At 35.7% G+C, this 15897-nt stretch overlaps 1 protein-coding gene across 1 annotated transcript in view; it reads left to right on the plus strand.

Moving 5' to 3' along the window:
• LOC106873459 (uncharacterized) overlaps positions 1-14499 on the plus strand; it is a 45631-nt gene extending 31132 nt beyond the window's left edge. Inside the window, exons 4-5 of the mRNA XM_014920827.3 lie at positions 9885-10047; positions 12367-14499. Of these exons, the coding sequence (XP_014776313.1) occupies positions 9885-10047; positions 12367-13347 (1144 nt within the window). The 3' untranslated portion in view covers positions 13348-14499. The remainder of the gene's footprint in view (positions 1-9884; positions 10048-12366) is intronic.
• Positions 14500-15897: the final 1398 nt, after the last annotated feature.

Genomic DNA, 15897 nt, shown 5'->3' on the forward strand with positions numbered 1-15897 from the left:
CTGCTTAAATATTTATATCTACACCAACCATGCTGGTATGAATTGGTGGTCAGCATGGTTTAAGTTAGTACATTTGAGGGTGCTGCTATTGTAGATGGGTTGGAAGACTATATCTCACTTGTTGGTTTCATTCTCAGCTTGGTTTCTATGACCAAATGCCCTTCCTTGTCCCAACTACTTTTCAGAATGTATTGAGTACTTTTTTCAAAGCATCAGTGCTTCAGAGGTAGCTATGTCCATGACATGACTGAAGAAACCTCTTGACTCCATGGTTTCTTGCTCATGAACCTGTTTGTAGAGTGGGAAGCATTAAGGATAAGGTAAACAGATATGGATAATAGTCATAAGAAGGGTAAGTGAGAAGGGTACTCAGTATTCTGAAGCAAGTATGTACAATCAGTGTATTGTGAGCAAGAGAATAGAGCAGTAACAGTGGCAAGATGATCCATGTGCTTGAGAGAGAGAGAGAGAGAGAGAGAGAGAGAGCAAGGATATGTGGGTGAAAAGAAACAAGAGTATGGTGGCAGGCAGAGTGAATAAGAAGAGGGAAAGATGAAGGTTAGAGTAAAGTCTACTGGACATAATAGGTCCAATGTTGTGTGGTCTCCTAAAGATGGGTTAACAAATGGTGAGTATGGGGGCCTATACAAATAGGCAGATAAGGATGATGGGAAAAATGAAAGTGTACTAGGTAGAAGAGGTTGGGTGATAAGGATGGTGGGAGGGGTCCCATACATATGAATGGCTAGGGGTGTCAGAGAAATGAAATAATGTCACAGTACAGAAGAAACAGTGATAGTCAACTAGGCAGTAAATATACCTACACACCCATGCAAACAGATACACATAAAATATGTTATACCTCTCAGTCTGTATCATTACCATTATCCTTGTGAATTTCAATTTGCCAAGCTTACATTGCTGAATAGGTCTTCTCCAACACTGCATATCACCAATCAACACTGTCCTTTGTCGTCTCTTGCATAAGGTTTCACACAATTTCCATCTACAAAATATCACTCAATCGTGGCACTCCGTTGGTTACGACGACAAGAGTTCCAGTTGATCCGATCAATGGAACAGTCTGCTCATGAAACTAACATGTAAGTGGCTGAGCACTCCACAGACACGTAGTTCTTGGGGAGATTCAACGTGACACAGTGTGTGACAAGGCTGGCCCTTTGAAATATAGGTACAACAGAAACAGGTTGAAAGAGTGAGAGAAAGTTGTGGTGAAAGAGTACAGCAGGATCTCCCCCCCCCCCCGCTGGAACCTCGTGGAGATTTAGGTGTTTTTACTCAATAAACACTCACAACACCTGGTCTGGGAATCAAAACCGCGAGTCTGCTACCCTAACCACTGGGCCATTGTGCCTCCACATCACTCAATAGACATTCAGTAAACCAAGACTGAGGTAAAAGACACCAACCTAAAAGTGTTGAACTCAAAATGACATGATTAAAAAGCAAATTTCTTAACCTAAAGGTTATATATATGTATAATTTTATACATGAATAATTTTATATGTCTGTTTTTAAGTTTATTTGTGTGCATATGTATAAGTGTGCTCAAAACATTTTGCTGGAGTTCTAGACTAGTAACATCAAATTTCTTGTAAGTTAGTGACCATGGAGAGGATGTGAACCTTAAGTTGTAGTGGGCAGGACATCACACATTTCTATGACAATGAAATACTGTCACTTGTGTAGTTTCCTCACTTGCCAAAGCACATGGAAAGTATAGTTTATATATGTGACTATACTTCTATTTTTGTTTGTGTGTGTGTGTACTATTATTCTCAACCTTTATTACAATCTTTTCATCCTCCTGTGTTCCACACAATTCTATTTTTACCCTATTTGAATTAGTCTTTCCGAAGCAAGTAGTAGTTACTGGTTAGACATTTTATGTCCTTTAATAACTATTTATTAGCTAACCCTAATTCTAAAATATGTCTATCTTTGATCTCTGTTAAACTCTGTTGCACTTCCATTATTACCTATACTGTTTCTCTCTCTAAGTCATGTACACTTTCACCCAGGTATATATATATATGTGTGTGTGTGTGGATTTTTTATGCTTCTTTTATTTTTCAAAATTAAGATAAAGTTCTTTTTTAATCTAAAATATACTCTCCTTCATTTTTTACAATGCTCTTCCATCTATCTGGTAGATTTGCAAGGCCCTTCTTCCAAAATTCACTTGTCTGTGACAAAAAATACTCCTCCAGTACTGTTCTAACCTCGTTTACAGAGTTCATATTTTTTCCATCCAAATGATTTTGAAAACTGTGGAATAAATGATAATCAGATGGAGCAATGTCCAGCAAATATGGTTGGTGGGGGATTGTTTCCCATTCAAACTGCTCCATCCTTTGGAATGTCATCCTTGCTGTTTGTGGCCGAGCATTATCCTGATGGAAGAACACATTTCATCTTGAAACCAAAGATGGTCGTTTTTCTTCTAGCGCTGGTCGTTTTTCTTCTAGTAGTTTTGTTCACTCAGAATTGTTTGTAACTGTTGCATAATTAAAGGCCCTGATTACAGTAAGTCAGCTTCTGTAATAGAACAACCAGACTTGTGCTAAAACATTTTTGGGGTCATAGGCTTAATAAAAAGTACACTAGCTCTGAGTGCATTTAGTGTAGTTGTTTTTGTTGCAAAGTCCAGATCTTCAGGTTTGTGGATGGCACCAATATCTTGAGGTACAACTTCCAACTGCATCTGCCATTGTGTAGTACTACTTCATTACTGCATGTGTACATGTTGAAAAGGTTTTCCAGTGGGCTTGTCACTAGATACCATAGGAAACTGAAAATTTGAGTATCATATTGGGAAGCTGCCCTATCACATGGCACATAGTCGTATATTTTCTGGAACCTGTGCTCAACTAGTTAAGTAGTTTGAGTGACTTTCCTCATTGACCACTAAATCAGTTCTTCAATCTTGCCAGTTGAGAAACCTCTGCAAATGTCCTAGGCAATGCTAATTCTCCTATGATTAGCTTATAGAAAAGTAACTGCAATATTCCATCAGAATATACACGCTCAACTGATTTTCACAAAATTAGCTTTTACAAACCACACAAAAAACTTGCAGAATGTCAGGTATGTCTTCCATCTGAAACATGACTCTGTTGCATTCCTTTTAAAAAACATACAAAGTATCTTGTTTGTCTCTCATTTTTCAAGATGATTTATACTTCACCTCTTAGACGCTATATCTCTACATCATTGATAACCCTTTGTACTTCTTTTGCTTTTAATCCACGTAGCCATATGTAAGGATGGATTTTAGGCATATACCTAGGACTTTACCATCTTTTAAAAAGTTAAGAAAGGCACTTAAATAAAACAGCCCTAAATACATATGTCTGGAAAAGATGTGATGGTCACAATGGAGTGCTTTTAATCACAGATCTGCTGGATCAGAATTGACCCAGATAAACAACAATGATTATATAATGAATGCAAATCATGTCCAGTCTGTTTAAGCTTATCTTTCACCTGTTAACATTTATAGTCCTTAATAATGCATTAGTAACGAGAAACTTTCCAAAATCTGCTGTCTTGGCCACTTTAGGCATATCTTCAGGACTAAACTAAATAGGTTGCAAAGGAATTACAGCTCTCTCACACTGATCAAGGTTACTTCACTCATACAATTCTCAACAAAATCTCTATACATACATAATTGGCATACTAGCAACAATATAACATGGGAAAATTTCTCAGAGTTGTCTTCTGTATGAAAAAACAAAGCATAACTAGGGATTAACATAATGTAGTGAACCTAAAAAAAATGTTACATCAATTAAAATTAAAAATTACGCTGAAGAAAATCATTAGTGTGAATAATAATAATTATTGTCAAAGCAAGGAAGACAACTCTGGAGTCCAAATTTGTTGAAAATTGTTGTATCATCTTGTACTTGTTTCAGTCTTTGGACTATGGCCATGCTGGGGGTACTCCCTTGAAGGGTTTAGTCAAGCAAATCGACCCCAGTACTTATTTTAAGCCTGTTACTTATTCTGTTGACCCCTTTTTGCCAAACAGTCAAGTTATAGAAACATAAATAAACCAACACCAGTTGTCAAGCAGTGGTGGGGAACAAACAAAAACACAAAAGCACACACATGTGCAATAGGGTTCGTTCAGTTTCCATTTATGAAATCCACTCACAAGGTTTTGGTCGGTCTGGAGTTATTGTGGAAGACACTTCCATAAGGTGCCACACAGTGGGATTGAACCCAAGACCTGCTACACCTGCACCTATACTTTGATCTTTGGTATATACAGTGACAACTCTAGAAATGTTTTGATCTTAACAGGTTTCTTTAGCTGACCGTAATCTTACAGGCCTTAAAATGAATGTGAAAATATATAGAAACAAACACTAATATGTAGTTCCTGAGTATACTCTGCATCATGCTCAAACATTTGAACAGATCTCTCAGTTATAATGCAGTTACTAGTGCTTCATAGAAATCTGCAATTACTGTCCAATTTTAACACCAACTTACAAATACCTAGGCTAATGTTTAAAGCACTTCACTTGGTTAATCCTTTTCAAGCAGGTTATTGAGTGTAGTTTGTTGTTCAACAGACCTTTAATCAAAGACATTGCAACTAATGCATTTTCAGACAGTAGAATATACTCTGACAGGAATCTACCTACTATACCTAGCAGGCTAAATTACTGTGTAGCTGTTCAGTTAGCTTATTGGTTGAACAACTAGGTGCAATATAAAGACCTATTGCTCTAGATATCCTCACCTCTGCCTAAAAGATGACCACAGAGTGATCTCAGACATATGTGATTGTTGATGTTGTTTCACCTCAGGTCAGCCTTGATCATACATACTCATGTATGACTGGAAGTATTGCAGCCATGATTCATCATCATTATTTAACACCTGGCATGGATTGGATGGTTTGACAGGATCTGACTAGCCTAAGAGCTGTATTGGTCTCCAATGTCATTTGCAGTCATGATTCATGGTCTCCAATGTCATATTGCAGCCATGATTCATCATTATTTAACATGCTGGCATGGGTTGGATGGTTTGACAGGATCTGACTAGCCTGAGAGCTGCATTGGTCTCCAATGTCATCTTTGACAAGGTTTTTGTGACTGGATGCCCTTCCTAATACCAACCACTTTACAGAGTGCAATGCCTCATCTTTTGCATATCTAAGACTGCATTATCCAATGTATCTGGAAGCTACTTTTGTAGCAGGTTGAAACAACCAAATAGTCACCCTTTAGTTGTATAGGATGTTCTGTGGGAGTCTTGGTCCAGTCTGTTATTTGTATATCTTTTATTGTTGTTTAACCCTAGGTCTGCTTTGACCAGGTAGATGTATCGTTGAAGGCATTCCAACTATGACTATCCCACCTTTTTTCATACATAGTATAGCTAAGACTCTATTATCCAAATGTGTCATGTTTGTTAAGCTGATAAAGTATTTGTTGGATATGTGGCTACTATTTCTAGCAGGTCAAGGAATTGTGTAGAGGTTTCCTATTAATCCAGTGTTTCTTGTTTCATGTTAGAGCCAGCATTTTAAAAGTTTCTTTTCTCATATAGAATTGAATTGTTTGTTAATGTGTGAATATAAAGAAATAAGTCAAATCCTTTGCTTCTATTGATAAGTTATATAGTGCCTGAAAGGACTCTTTCATTGCAGAAGCCATCATGTATTCCTTGAATAAGATTTGTGAATTATTGTGGTTGAGTGAAGTTATCTGAATTCTTTTTGCAAGTTTCAAAGAGGAATATGTGAGTTGGTGATATCAAACATAAGTCCTTTTCAGGGATTTTGAAGGCATGTATGAGAGAGTGTTGAGTTCTTGTAATGCTGTTTTTTGGGGGGGGGTTTTGGTTGAATTTTTAATATAAATTTGCCCAGTTAACACATTCTTTGAATTTAGTATTGTTAGTAAGAGAACTTGATGCTTTGTTTGCTTGAACCCCACTCTATCAAGCAGACTTCTTATCAAAGGTGTTCTAGACAAGATTATCCCATCATGTCTGTAGATATAATGTATCTAGAACTACTTTATCCAATGTATCCATTTTGTTTATGATGGTATACTATTTTATGAGGGAGATATAGCAAGATGCATGACCTTACAGAAGCTTTTCTGTTCATTCATGATATAAGTTGAGTGCAGTGTGTTCTTCAAGCTCTTGGTATCTCTGGTGTATGCATGGGATTTTGTTGGGTCCTGAGGTTTTTGAGTTTATTGTGTATTTTCTATTTCTGTCTTTGTATAACTTTTAGTTATTACTATTATTATTAAGGCAGCAAGCTGGTAGAATCGTTAGCGCACTGGACGAAATGCTTAGCAGTATTTTGCCCGTCACTACGTTCTGAATTCAAATTCTGCCAAGATCGACTTTACCTTTCATCCTTTCGAGGTCGATAGAATAAGTACCAGTTGAACACTGGGGTCAATGTAATCAGCTCATCCCCTTCCCCCAAATTGCTGCTCTCGGGAGCAAAATTTGAAACCATTATTGGCGTAAGGAAGGGCATCTAGCTGTAGAAACTTTGCCAGATCAGATTGAACCTGGTGCAGCCTTCTGGCTCACCAGTCCTCAGTCAAACCATCCAACCCATGCTAGCATAGAAAGCGGACGTTAAATGATGATGATGGTAATGATTATTTTTGTTTTTTTTTCTAAAGTGTTTGATAAGCAAGCTTGCTTGTTGGGGGTATGCATACGTAACTTAAAGCTGTTATGATGTGATATTGTGTAACTTACAGATTTTGCTAATTTGTGTCCTGTTTTACTGCTTGTTTTGTGATTTATCATAGATACATATTTTTAACAGCTTTCTTTTCTCTGGTTCATTTTCTATTTAGTTTCTCAATGAAATTTAATTCTGTTATGTATGGTATTAGTGTTTTGTTTAAGGTGGTTGTTCCTGGTTTTTTATCAGGCTGACTATGTCACTTGGGTAATTTGGATTTTATATTTTTATGCATCTTTGTGGGATGAATGTATGGAATGAATTATCTATGTTTATGTATCATTGTGTCTTGCAATGTGATTGCCATTCTATTTTAAGGAATTTTCTGTCAGGTATGGGCAACCTATTTTGAGAAGCAGACTGCATGAGATGTTCATCATCAGGTGGGTCACACTACTAAAAAGACTGAAGGCAATTTTTCATTTAGGTGTGCCATTCAGAAAGTCCTGTAGGCTGCAGTTTACCCATGACTACTCTATGATTACTTGACCTGGTAACAGCCTAATTTCTTCCAAACTACATCCTATTGTCTTTAAAAGTGGGTTACCCTGGATAATACAATCATGGATTGTATTATCTACTGGAAAAAGAGATGGGTTGGTTTCAGCTGAAATACCTTCAGAATGATGGTCATGAAAGTAAAACTTAGTTGTGCCCTTAAAAGTCTATGTATGTTCTAAAACTGTTATTTGGAATGGGTGTAATCTTTTTAGTTGTTACAATAACTAAATTAGGATGCGGCTAGTTTATTCTTTGCAAGCATTAGTTACATTATCATCATTGTGCTGTGCGTGAGAAGACCCGGCAAGCCAAGTAAGATCGTTGCCAGTGCCCCGGGACTGGCTCTTGTGCGGGTGGCACATAAGATGCACCATTTTGAGCATGGCCATTGCCAGTACCGCCTGACTGGCTTCCGTAGGATTTTCGAGCGAGATCGTTGCCAGTGCCCCTGGACTGGCTTGTGCGGGTGGCACATAAAAGACACCATTTTGAGCGTGGCCATTGCCAGTATCGCCTGACTGGCCTTCGTGCAGGAGACACGTAAAAGCACCTACTACACTCTCTGAGTGGTTGGCGTTAGGAAGGGCATCCAGCTGTAGAAACTCTGCCAAATTTAGATTGGAGCCTGGTGTTGCCATCCGGTTTCACCAGTCCTCAGTCAAGTCGTCCAACCCATGCTAGCATGGAAAGCGCACGTTAAACGATGATGATGATCATCATCATCATCTCATTTAGGCAATTATACAGCTACTGGATAGTCTAGACAAAACTAATTAAATGTCAGGTCCTGGCATTTGTATGCCTTAATTACTGGAATTAATAAATCTAGATTCAGGGTAATGTTAAGTGTCTGAAGTTGTTTTGTTGAGTTAAATAACTTTTTGTTTATTGAATTTGTGATAAGATTATTATAGACAGATTGCAATAAACTTTGTGTTGATTGAAATGCAGGGTCCATTCAGAAAGGTGAATAAATGTTGTTTTAACCCCAGATTAACCCTGAATGAGTAGATATCTATTCAAAGCTGTTCCATCTATGATCAACCTATTTTTATTCAGGCATAATGTATCTAAATCTACATTGACCTGTGTCTTTCCTCTTTTTAAGATGTGAGAGATTTCACTGTCATTTCTTGTAGGCTCAGCAACAAATGGTAGTGAACAATTTTAAAGCTGATCTAAGTTATTGAGACAGGTTTGACAGTATGTTTATTAGATTATTCAATAATTTTCTTCTGTAGTTTACTTATATAACATTTGTTTATCGTATTTTTTTTATTCACTTGCAAGATCTTTCATGTCCATGTATTTCTCATTTTCAAAATTGAAACAGTTGCATAAGATAATTATAAATGATACTTAAGTAATCAGTTACTGTTACATAGCATTCGCAGAAATATGCAACCATGTTTTACTTCTGTTGACATAACATTTAAAAGTGAAATCAAAGCATTTTATTTCATACATCATGAGCAGTATGGTCACTGCGAATCTATACATATTCTATCTATAAAAGTGAATGCAGTGTTTCTGTCTGGAATCCTAAGCTCTTACTTTATCTATTTCCCCCTATTTTTACTTGCTATTGGAGCAAGCTTTTGATTTATGGTAGCATTATGTTGTAAAATATTGTTGACAGAATTTTATATTAAATGTAAATTTCACTATTCATGTATTATGTGCTTATATATGTGCATGCACACACACATCTATATTTACTGTTATGTCTCAAGCTACTGCTATCTAGCACCTTTGGATGATCTCTACTCAACCACTACACAACTGCTACTCGACTTCTACTCAACACTCCTACCATGGCCAGACTACCTCTATTTATATGTCTTGGGAGATCCTACTTCTTCGCCGGGGGGCATCGACACAACATTTACAGTTATACATATGTGTGTGTGTGTATATAAGTAAAAGAAAACATAGAAGTGATAGTTTCTTTATATAAAAGTCTTTGAATTTTCTTAAAGAAATGAGATGAAATATTACTTAAATTCTTTTAGTATGTTTGTTTTGTCTAGCACTGGAGAGTCAGTTTCTGTTTTTATAACACACACATATGAGAGAGGAAGAGATTTCTGTGAATACATTTCATTAATGTTCTGTAACTTTAACATTTGTTTGAACATGGTATTGCTTTACACATTATATTATGTTTATTTATTTCTCTGTGACCTATACACCAGAAAAAGGTATGAAAGATGTTGTTCTGCTCTGGGCTGATAAAGTTTGGTAGAATGTAGCAGAATAATGTATGATATAATTGTCTTTGGTGTGATGATTTTCAAATAAGTGGCTTAGCACTCATCTCATCTGAATTGTTTCTAAAGCTGGATAGATGAATAATGTTGCAATTGAGTTTTACTTCATGTTTTAAGCCTCTTCATTTTTATTTTGAGCATTTTGTGGTAGTTATTGTAAAAATGAGACCTGACTACAAAATAAGCTGGGTGAGGGTAACAGTTACTACCCTTCAGCTATGTTTGGTGCAAATATTTGTGACTACTAAAATGTTGACAATTGAATTGCAATATTTTAGTTTATTTTTAATGTTTTTATCAATTTATATCCAATATCCATCGTATTATATTTCATTTCTCTTTATATACAGTGAGCAGAATACGCCAACAACTTTTATGAAAACAGTTGAAAACCCTACTCATTCATATGTTGTGCACAAACATCAAGGCCACATGCTCTCCAATATGGCCAATCTTTGGAAAAAAGGTAAACTCTGTGATGCTTCCATTGGAAATGGAACAATGAAAATTATGGTAAGTATTAAATGTTAAATCATGATTATCTAACTCTGTATCTATTCATGCACACTTGTTTTTTTTTTTATTATTTAAGTATTTCCCTTTAGTATGTTAAGATCAGCTGCTAATCCAAATCATGAGTACAGACATTATAGCACATAACAATAAGTATTTTAAAGCCAAGTTTCCCTGCTAAATTAGGGATTAACTTTATGGTCCCACTGACAGTCTTCTTCATTATTAATATGAGATAATAAATATGAGACAAATGACAGATCCTTTCAGGGTGAAGGCCCTGCTTGATATGTAGAAATGCTGTTGGAAGAAACTCCAAATGGTGTACTCAATACAAGTTATGGACGCATAAGAGGTGCAGTGATATCACTGGGAAATTAACAGAGAAAGTAGTCTTTACATGTGGCTGATGTGCAAGTACACTAAACACTAGGAATGTTAAAAAAAATAGACTCCTTCAAATGTCAGGAGGTGATCCTTAGAAGTAGTTGACAGTTTCCGTTACTTAGGTGAGGTTGTTCTGAAAATATAGCTGCTAGAATAAGAATGCGCTGGGTAAAGTTCAGAGATCTGCTACCTCTGTTAGTAATGAAGGGTCTCTCTCTCAGAGTAAAAGGCAGATTGTATGATGCCTGTGTATGAACATTTATGCTACGTGGCTGTGAGACATGAGCTGTGACTATTGAGGACATGTGAAGGCATGAAAGAAATGAAGCCAGATGGGTAATGTCAGTGTGCATATACGACTGAGTATAAGTGATTTGAGAGAAAAACTGGGTATACAAGGCATCACATGTAGTGTCCAAGAGAGAAGACTGCATTGGTATGGTCATGTAATGCTTATAAATGCAGGTAGATGCATCAAGAAATGCTGATCTCTTATTGTGAAGGGGTAGACCCAGGAAGACATGGGATAAAGTGGTGAAAAAGGATCTTCAAACCTTGTGCCTCACTGAGGGACGACAGGGAACTGAGACTTCTGGTGATTTGCTGTGCTTGAGAAAACACATCAAGCTAAGTAAAATTGTGGTTGTCCTTGCATACAGGCATGACCTCTGCATCCCTTTTCAGCTGAGTGATCCTAATCTTGCGGGCTCATGGGTGCTGGTGCCACATAAAAAGCACCTATGCCAGTACCATGTAAAAGCACCCAGTACACTCTGTGAAATGGTTGGCATTAGAAAGGGCATCCAGCTGTAGAAACCATACCACAACAGACATGGAGCTTGGGCAGCTCTTCAGCTGGCTAGCAACTGTTAAACCATCCAACCCATTGCCAGCAAAGAAAACAGATGTTAAAAGATGATGATAATATATCATATTGATACTTTGTAACATTGGAGTCCACAATGTGAAGTGGGTAAAAGAAAAATTAAATGTAATGAAAGCAATCAAAATTTAAAAATTGAAATTGATAATAATATTATTATTTTAAATCACTTGCATTTGCCAAACAAGCCAGTGAATTGTTTTCAGTGTAATCAACAACGGATTTGTTTGAAATTATGAATAGTGTTTATGATATCTGAAATCCCATGGGCTCTTTGACTGGTTAAGAAAAAAAGAAAAAGAAAGGTAACTAAAACTAAACCATGTAAACAAAGAGACAACTATGTATGTGTATATATTATCATTGTTTTAATGTCCACTTTTCCATGCTTTCATGGGTCAGACAGAGTTTATTGAGGTAGATTTTCTATGGCCAGATATCCTTCTTGCTGCCAACCCTTACCTGTTTCTAAGCTTGGTAATATTTCACCACAGCCAGACATGTTTCCACAGAATATTGAAAATAAAGGACATTCAATTACAGCAATCACGCAACGTCATGACATGAAGACACAAGTTTACACACATATGAAGACACAAGTTTACACACATATACATGTGTATGTAACATGCATGCACATACGTACATACATAAATACATAATTTTTATTATTTTTTGTGAGACAGATTCTCAACATACCTTGTATTAGAAGTATATAAAGTCCTATGTTTCTAGCCTATGTAAATTAAGAGCAAGTATCTGAAGACATGTAATATTGTGATTATTCATGATCATGCATTATTTATTGGAATACAAAGGATTATTCATCTCCTCTTTTCTTCCTTAATTCTAAAATAGTTTCCTAATTTCCTAAGTCAATAATGTGTTAATGTTTCCAATGAAAGAAATGTGTTATGTCTCTGTACACAAAATATATTTTTAAATGATTTTTTTTGGAGGGGGGGGGGTTCAGTTAGGCTTTTAATGTGATTCTTTGAAATATTCTGCTTTTATTGTTTTTCTATAAATATGTGTTCTTTCTTTTCTAGGTTCACAAAGTTGTGTTGATTGCTCTTAGCCCACAACTTTTAACATTGCCAAATGCCACCGTAACATCGGGTTGTTTCCAGTTGACATTTTCTCAGGATATTGGTGGTGATGCTTTATGGGCATTTGCTAAATATATGTACGAAGGTGTTGTCTCCCTTAATGAGGAGGTATTAGAGGATATGGAGCATATTGCGAAAATCCTTGGTTTAAGTGATCTATTAGATATGTGTAAACTTTATCGGAAGCAGGTTTTGAGTTCTATTGACAATCCTGTCACAACTAAGGCCTTAATCTCTCAATCAACTGAATCTCCAGGCATTATAAGGGATGCCATTTCAACAGAGATTGTTAATACAATGGATACAATGCCTAAAACTGATGGCCCATCTTTATCAACTGGTGTATCTTTCGTGGGTCTACCCAATAGTGATATTACTCCATCAATCTCGAAACCAGTGCAACAGTTACAGAACTTAGCTACAGAATCAATGACAAATCAAATACAATTCCAAACAAAACAATCAGTTCCTCCGGTGATCCTTTATTCAGCTGATAAAGACTCTTCAGTTTCAAGCTATGCCAATGATTCTGTAGGATTAAAACAAGAACCATCAAGTCCCTTGAAAAAAAGGTGCAGTAAAAAAGATTTCTTATCTTCTTTTCCTTCAAGACACTCAGACACACATATTGTTGTCCACGATGATTTATCAGAACCTTGGCAACCACATTCTTACTGTGATAATGAAGACCCAAAAAGTCCTCCACCTCCAAAGCGTCTAAAATCTTCAGAACTACCTGAAGACTCTTTATCTAATTTATCTCACTCAAATACTGAAGATTTCAGTCCTCACACTAAAAGTGCCAAAGACTCTTATCCTATCAAAATTGAACTTGAACGAGACTGTAACAGTGATTTAGAAACTTCTGGGATTCCTTATGTTGTGTCGTTAATTCAAGCCAAAGGCCTGGACACGACTTGAACTTGTTTAATTGGCAAAGGATTCAGAAAAGAATGTTATAAAGTCATATATCAAATAGTTATCAATGATCTCAATTCATCTCATTTTAATTGGAAGTTCCAAGTAATATCCAGTTTTGTTTTTTTCTCTTCCAAATGAGTTCAGTTAAGAAACCTTTTTCTACTTTTTCTTTCACCTTGAACTTTTTCTGCTAATAAATTAATGATCTGAGAAAAATATAATATCAAGAGATTGCAACTTTTCCTTACAATTAGAGATTAAAATGACGAAAGATTTTTTTCATCATCTTAACATGGTTTCTTTCAAAACATTTAAACTGTCTGAACACCTCTTTTAAGGAGAAACAAGAGCTATATATTTTTCTTCTACTCAATTAGGTCACTTTAGCATTTGTGTCACCAGATGACAGACATGTCAAACAGATAATGATCAGCGTTAAAAATTGAACAATAATATTTTCAAAGTGGTAAAAGCTAGATAATGTATGTGGCTACACAATGGAGTGCTATTATTTTATTTATAATTTCAGCTTTATCAACAGTTCCTCATTTAAATTCGTTGGAAGGTTGGTCTTAAATAGTATGAAGAGTTATGAAATATTTCAGTCTAAAGCCTCTGGATTCTTTTAACTTTCAATTTACTCTGCTTTTATCTTTTATTTTCCAAGCATTGTTTCCAATGATTGTAATTTAAGATTTTTAAAAGTGAATAACAAATATATTACTTATGTGATCAGCCTTTGGTTTGGAATTATATCTGGATATTTAGTTTCACAGCATACAAAAGTTAGCTCTCATATTGAAATTTTAATATTTTAATTTATTAAAGATTTTTAATTGTGTGCTATTATTGTTAACAATGGCTTTGTCTGGATTTTTTTTTCAGCAATCCACTGGTGCCTAGCAACTGATAAATAGATTAATATATAGTGTATTCCATAGTTTGTATGTTGAACTGTGGATAAAAAAATATAATTTTTTTTTTTTTTATTTGTATCGAAACCAGTGATGATATGCATGTAAAAATTGTTATGGTTAATTTAGCAAACATTCTGTAACTGGATCATTTCATTGAAGGAAACATGGCATAAATATATTACATTTTTTACATTATTGAAAAGTTTACTTTGGTAAAATAAACAAAATAATCCATTGTCGGAATTTGCTTGTATTTTATTTAAATGTTTGCAACATCTTGCAATTTAATTTGTCAAATAAAATCTGGAACATTTTTACTAATGAAAATTATAACCAACTTTATAACTAAATGGTTGCATGAAGATTGAGGACAAAATGTCTTGTTGCTGTTTTTGTTGGATTAATAATTCATACTTGTTACCTGAGGGTTATTGTACCAATCTATATTTTTTTCCTTTTGATAAATTCTAAGATGCAATCTTTAAAGTAACAAACCATCAAATTTGTCATTGAAACCAGTTCAATAAACTGCTTCATATCTGCAACAAATACATTTGAGGTCACACCAGAAGAGATTATTAAACTGAAGTTTGTACAATGCGACAAAAAGTCAGACAACACAATATAGATTTGTGCATGGAAATGTCATTATGAGAAATATAATCCTTTCTATTATAAGCACAAGGCCTGAAAAGTATGAGTAGTATAATGAAAGCCAGCCCTGTTAGGTCTGAGTGGAACTGAAAGAAAGATCAGCTATATGTATTAGTTTCAGCATAATTGTTGCATGACTCTGCTGAAACTAACCTGAGATTTCATCATCATCGTTTAACGTCCGTTTTCCATGCTGGCATGGGTTGGACGGTTTGACTGAAGTCTGGAGAGCCAGCGGCTGCACCAGGTTCCAATCTGATCTGGCAAAGTTTCTACAGCTGGATGCCCTTCCTAACGCCAACCATTCTGAGAGTGTAAGTGGGTGCTTTTTACATACCACCGGCACAGGAGCCAGTCAGGCGGGCCTGGCACCGATCATGTTCGGATAGTATTTTTTACGTGTCACCTTAACAAGGTATCTTAATAATCTAAAGGAAGCTGTTCACCAGAGGTCTGTTCTCAGACCTGTATTTTGAGGTAACACAGGAGTCAGGAATTTTTATTGTGTGTGAGATTATAAAATCATTGCAGAATCTATCAGAGATTCATAAAAATGTTCAAACCTGCAAGAATGGTTTGAAGTCTAGAGCTCATCATAGCAAAAGTCAAAAGTGCTAACTAATAAATGAAAAATAAACAAACATTAATGTTTTGTTGAAATACAAAATGATACCAATGTTGATTCTCCTAGTTAAGCTGTCTGCCTGTGGGATTCATCTATTTTAGATTGGAGGCTTCTTGTCAGATGATACCATATTTGGATGGACCACTATATAACCAACACTCCATCAACTACTGTGTGCACTCATGGTTTGTTTGTGGCTCATAGACTCCTTTAAGTCATGTACAGTAAAAAAATTTTTCACTATCAATGTCTACTTCTGTGTAGATCAGTGGTTCTCAAACAGGGTCCATATAAGATTTTTTGAGGTCCACACAACAAAACAGTAAATTGGGGATCCACAATAGATTTTTAAGG

The sequence above is a fragment of the Octopus bimaculoides genome, chromosome 2, assembly GCF_046866305.1.
Source record: "Octopus bimaculoides isolate indiv1 chromosome 2, ASM4686630v1, whole genome shotgun sequence".
Classification (NCBI taxonomy): domain Eukaryota; kingdom Metazoa; phylum Mollusca; class Cephalopoda; order Octopoda; family Octopodidae; genus Octopus; species Octopus bimaculoides.